The sequence below is a fragment of the Copadichromis virginalis genome, linkage group LG7 (genome assembly GCF_057382275.1).
Source record: "Copadichromis virginalis isolate Kocher_CV1m ecotype Utaka linkage group LG7, C_Virginalis_male_GT1.1, whole genome shotgun sequence".
In the NCBI taxonomy this organism is placed as follows: domain Eukaryota; kingdom Metazoa; phylum Chordata; class Actinopteri; order Cichliformes; family Cichlidae; genus Copadichromis; species Copadichromis virginalis.
The window spans coordinates 45,654,595-45,658,773 of NC_140624.1; the positions used below are offsets into that span (position 1 = coordinate 45,654,595).

The 4,179-nt window shown below is 40.7% G+C and overlaps 1 protein-coding gene across 1 annotated transcript; it reads left to right on the top strand.

The window, feature by feature from the left end:
• Positions 1-769: 769 nt before the first annotated feature.
• Positions 770-2,520, top strand: LOC146705853 (ATP-dependent RNA helicase DDX54-like). Its single transcript, XM_085461019.1, has 5 exons — positions 770-835; positions 1,364-1,512; positions 1,603-1,716; positions 1,806-2,026; positions 2,279-2,520. Exons 1-5 carry the CDS (start codon positions 785-787, stop codon positions 2,518-2,520), a joined length of 777 nt encoding a protein of 258 aa, XP_085317145.1. The 5' UTR covers positions 770-784.
• Positions 2,521-4,179: the final 1,659 nt, after the last annotated feature.

A 4,179-nucleotide genomic window follows, 5' to 3' on the forward strand; every position in this document is an offset into this window, starting at 1 on the left:
TAGTTCCACGCTCTTTTGCTTGTTTTCCTTAATTAGGAAGACAATCTGCTCTCGGGCTTGTCCAAACTTGATTCCCCAACCCTCATTAATAATATTTATGTCGGGCTGGCGTTTTTGTCTTTCTTCCAGGTTCTTATTTTGCGCTTCCATCTGTCTACACTTCTCCTCCAGTTGAAGTTTCTCTTCTTCAATCTGTTGAATTTTATTCTGGAGATGGTAGTTTTCCTTCTTACTGTCATGTAATGCCCTTTGGACGGCTAAGAGGTCATTTGGGGAAATTGGCCGGCCACGACACGAAGGAGAAGCCGCGTAATCTTTTTGCCTTGGTTGGTGTTTTGTTGGATACATGTTGAAGGTTGTACACGACAACTCTGAAAAGGTTTCCAAAAGTTTCTGTGGTGAACGTGTGAAGGCTGCAAACACAAATGCTGCGAAGACACGAACTAAAAAACTGCTGTGTGTCACCCCTGTTTAAGGACAAACTTCAAAGGATCAAAGTGTAGTGACATCATAACTCCGTGAGCCAATGAGATTGTCATGTGACATTTTGGAATGGGGATATTTTTTTTTAAACCGTTTTCAAATTTAACTTAATATTTGACTGTTTCTTAACTGACCTGTTTAGCTGATTAAGAAATGAATTGAAACGAGCATCACTAACGTTATATAACAGACAACAGAAAAAAACAGGGTTTTTTTCTAAGTAATAGAGGTATAATACATTTTTAAAAAAATTTTTTTAAATTATCCTACTTTTTATAAGAGGGAACATTATTTAAAGAATATGTATTTAATTGGAAAACTCTCTATTCGTCTAAAGGCTATAACAAGAAAGGTGAGCTTCCTGCTCAAAAATGAAATGACCAAAATAAATGGAGCATTTCTCTGCAATTACAAAGTCTGTGTAAACAATCTTGGTTTCAAAATAAGGCTAATGCTGGTGAGATGTCATCACAGGTGTAAATATTACTGCAGATGTTACTATGTCAAAGTTTCACAACTGTCTTATGTTTATTTATGTAGGCAAGACCTACTTTTCACTTTTTTGCTTTGCTATATGTTCTTGAGTGTATTAGTTTGCCAGCAGCACGAACATGTACTAGTGTCAATAATAATCGTACGGTGGATTAGAAAACCTGCTCACAAGTTGAATAAACACCCAGAATTGATTCATCATTTTCATTCAAAACCAATATTTGAGTCAAAATGAGAAAGTTGTTTGTGCTGTCTGATGAAGAAGAAGCAAAATAAAGTGCAGTTTTGATGTAGATGATGTTGTATACAAACTAGAAGAGGAAGATAGTAGGATCTCTGTATCATGCTTTGTCACTTTGTACCATGTAATTCTTTCTATTTCCACCAGGGGGTGTTTTCAGAAGTGGTAGGTGGTAAAAGAAGAGGTCAGCAGGAAGATGGCGAAGAGCGACCAAAGACCAAGAAAAAGAGGCAGTCAGGCAAAGATGAAGAGTATTATATCCCTTACAGACCTAAAGACTTTGACTCTGAGAGAGGGTGAGGCATTAAACTGTTGCATCTGTTTCTTTAAAAAATGTGAATGGCTTTGTGTTTTATGCTGTTTTGTCCTGTGTTATGCGTCGACAGGTTGAGTCTCGGTGGAGAGGGCAGTGCTTTTGAACAGCAGGCCTCTTCAGCTGTCCTTGATCTCATGGGAGATGAAGGCGATCGCCTTAACCAGCAGAAGAAAATGATGAAATGGTACAAATTTCCCTATGTTTGACTCAGTATCCACCAAATGGTCATTTCAAACTATAATTTAAAGTCTTTTTTCCCCCTTCTTTTTTTAGGGACCGTAAGAGGAAGCGTTTTGTGAGAGAAACGGGAAAAGAAGACCAGAAGAAGAAGATCAAAACAGACAGCGGTCAGGTTATCAGTAACAAGAAGAACAGGAAGAACTTGTATCCTTCCAACAAAAAGCTTCTCTGTGTGCTGCTCTCAATGACCCTCTTCTCTACTCCTATGACAATATTAAGCTGTACTGTGAAGATGTTGTATCACTTGACAACATGTCAGTTATGAGGAGTGAAGGAAAAAATACAAGATTGATGATACAGGATCTGGATCAGATGGAGAAACAGGCGGAGGAGGCAGGAAGCCAGCAAGAGGTAGGAAGGCATCAAAATGAATAGCACAAACATGTTAAATATAGACCATCAGCCACCATGTTTTAACTCAACTCTAAAGGTAAATACTTCAAGTCCCTCTTCCAGCCTTGCGAGCTATAACCTCCAACCTCTTTGTTGTGTCGTGCCTCTCCCAGGTCGTGGCCGTGGCCGACGAGGTCCAAACGTACAGAGCTCCGGTGACCACAAAGCACGCTCGGAGCTGAAAACAAAGGATCAGATCATGAAGCAGCGCAAGAAAAAGCAGAAGCACCAGTTCCTGCAGGGCGGGGGGATGAGTAAGCTCCGCTCCAAGAACAAAAAGTGGCTCGGAGAAGTTAAAAAGTCAGGTTTTGGAAGGGGTGGCCATAAGAAAGGCAAGCTGAGGAAGAAACTGTGAGGAGGACAGAGGGTTGATGGTGTGGAGGACATCACGAGGAACTGGGTGATAAGCGTCAGAATCATCTGAGATCATCACCAAAGATTTTCCTGGTGCTTCGTGTGACTGTAGATTAAGGAGAAAATGATTTGTGCATCTTTACACTGCAGAAATGCACGTCACTTCTTCCTTGATGGCCTGCTGAACTCTGCGTTTGCCACAGAGTTATGTTTAATTATGATCCACTAACCTGGATTTACTACTTGTAAGCATGTTGGCAGTCTAATAAAAGTGTTTTGGAGTACTGAAATATGTCTTATCAAAATGGTAAAATACAGATATTAAATATTGTGTGCTTAATTTGCAGTTAGTTTCAAAAATCGTCTCGCCCATCTTTACTTAAAATAAGAGGTGCTCTATAAAAATGACATTAAATTCTGTAAACGTGCTCTATTTGCAATTATTTATCATTACTGTTGTCCAAGTGGTCTCATTTCAAAGTTGAAAGCGAGCATCGGAACGGGCAAGAAAGGCGACTTTTAATTGACTTTGAATGTGTTGTGGTTACTGATATCAGATGGGCTGGGTTGAGAAACTGGCTTAGAATTCCTCTTGCCTTCAGCATGGCCACGCCCCTCTGACTTCTGCAATCAACAAGGCATTTTTACCCAGGGAAATGTTTATTTCGCTTTTCAGTTTGGACTGTTCTCTGTAAATTCCTGAGAAAATTTGAGAAGATCAGGAGTGTCTGAAAAACGTAAAACAGCCCATCTGTCACCAACAGCAATGCTGCCTTCAAAGTCACTTAAATCACCCTTTTTTTTTCTGGCATGTGATTGGCTGATTAGATATTTGCATTCACAAGCAGCTGAATAGGTTAGTGCAGGGGTCAGCAACCTGCGGCTCTTTAGTCCTTTTAGTGCGGCTCTGCGTGGTTTGGGAAAATAAATTATTTTTTTAAGTAATTAGCTGAAGTGTATTTTATTTATGTTAGTTCTTTTTTAACTTGTAGTTCTAAATTGGAAGATTACTGTGATATTGAAATATAAATATAAAATTATATTCTATTAGTTTTTGAACGCTCAAAATAAGCGTCACACTTGCGGAAGCCGATATACCCGCCGAAACGCCGTGCATTTATCGAGACTTTCAACCCCAGGTAGGCTAATTATCAATCTTCGGATCCACATTATGTCAGCAGCTCCACCGTGAACTATGTTAAAAACAAACACCGCTCACGCCTCACAGATGACAGCTTACAGTCCTGGTAAAGATGAAAGTGACTTCATACAGCTCCGATTTGCAGACGCTGTGCGCAGAGATTCAGGAGCAGAAGTCCCATTGTAAACATATCACGGCAGACCCAACGATGTTTCCATGAACACGCTTTACAGCTTCTCTTTATTGACCACTTTTCACACACGGTTGCTGTATGCATACAGCCGGTGTTAAAGCTCACAGCCCGACACATACCAACACAACAGCATAGAGAGCACAGACGTTAAGGCGCCGAGGCGTGATCGCGGGTGCCGCTCAGGTGCGTCCGCCTCCCCTGCAGCGGCGCTGCAGACCACGCCCCGCCACACACATTAACCAGGTAAAATACATATTGTCAGGGTTCCTGGGTCGGTGACCCAGTGTTTTCAGTTTTGTTCATGTTCATATATATATATAGCATAT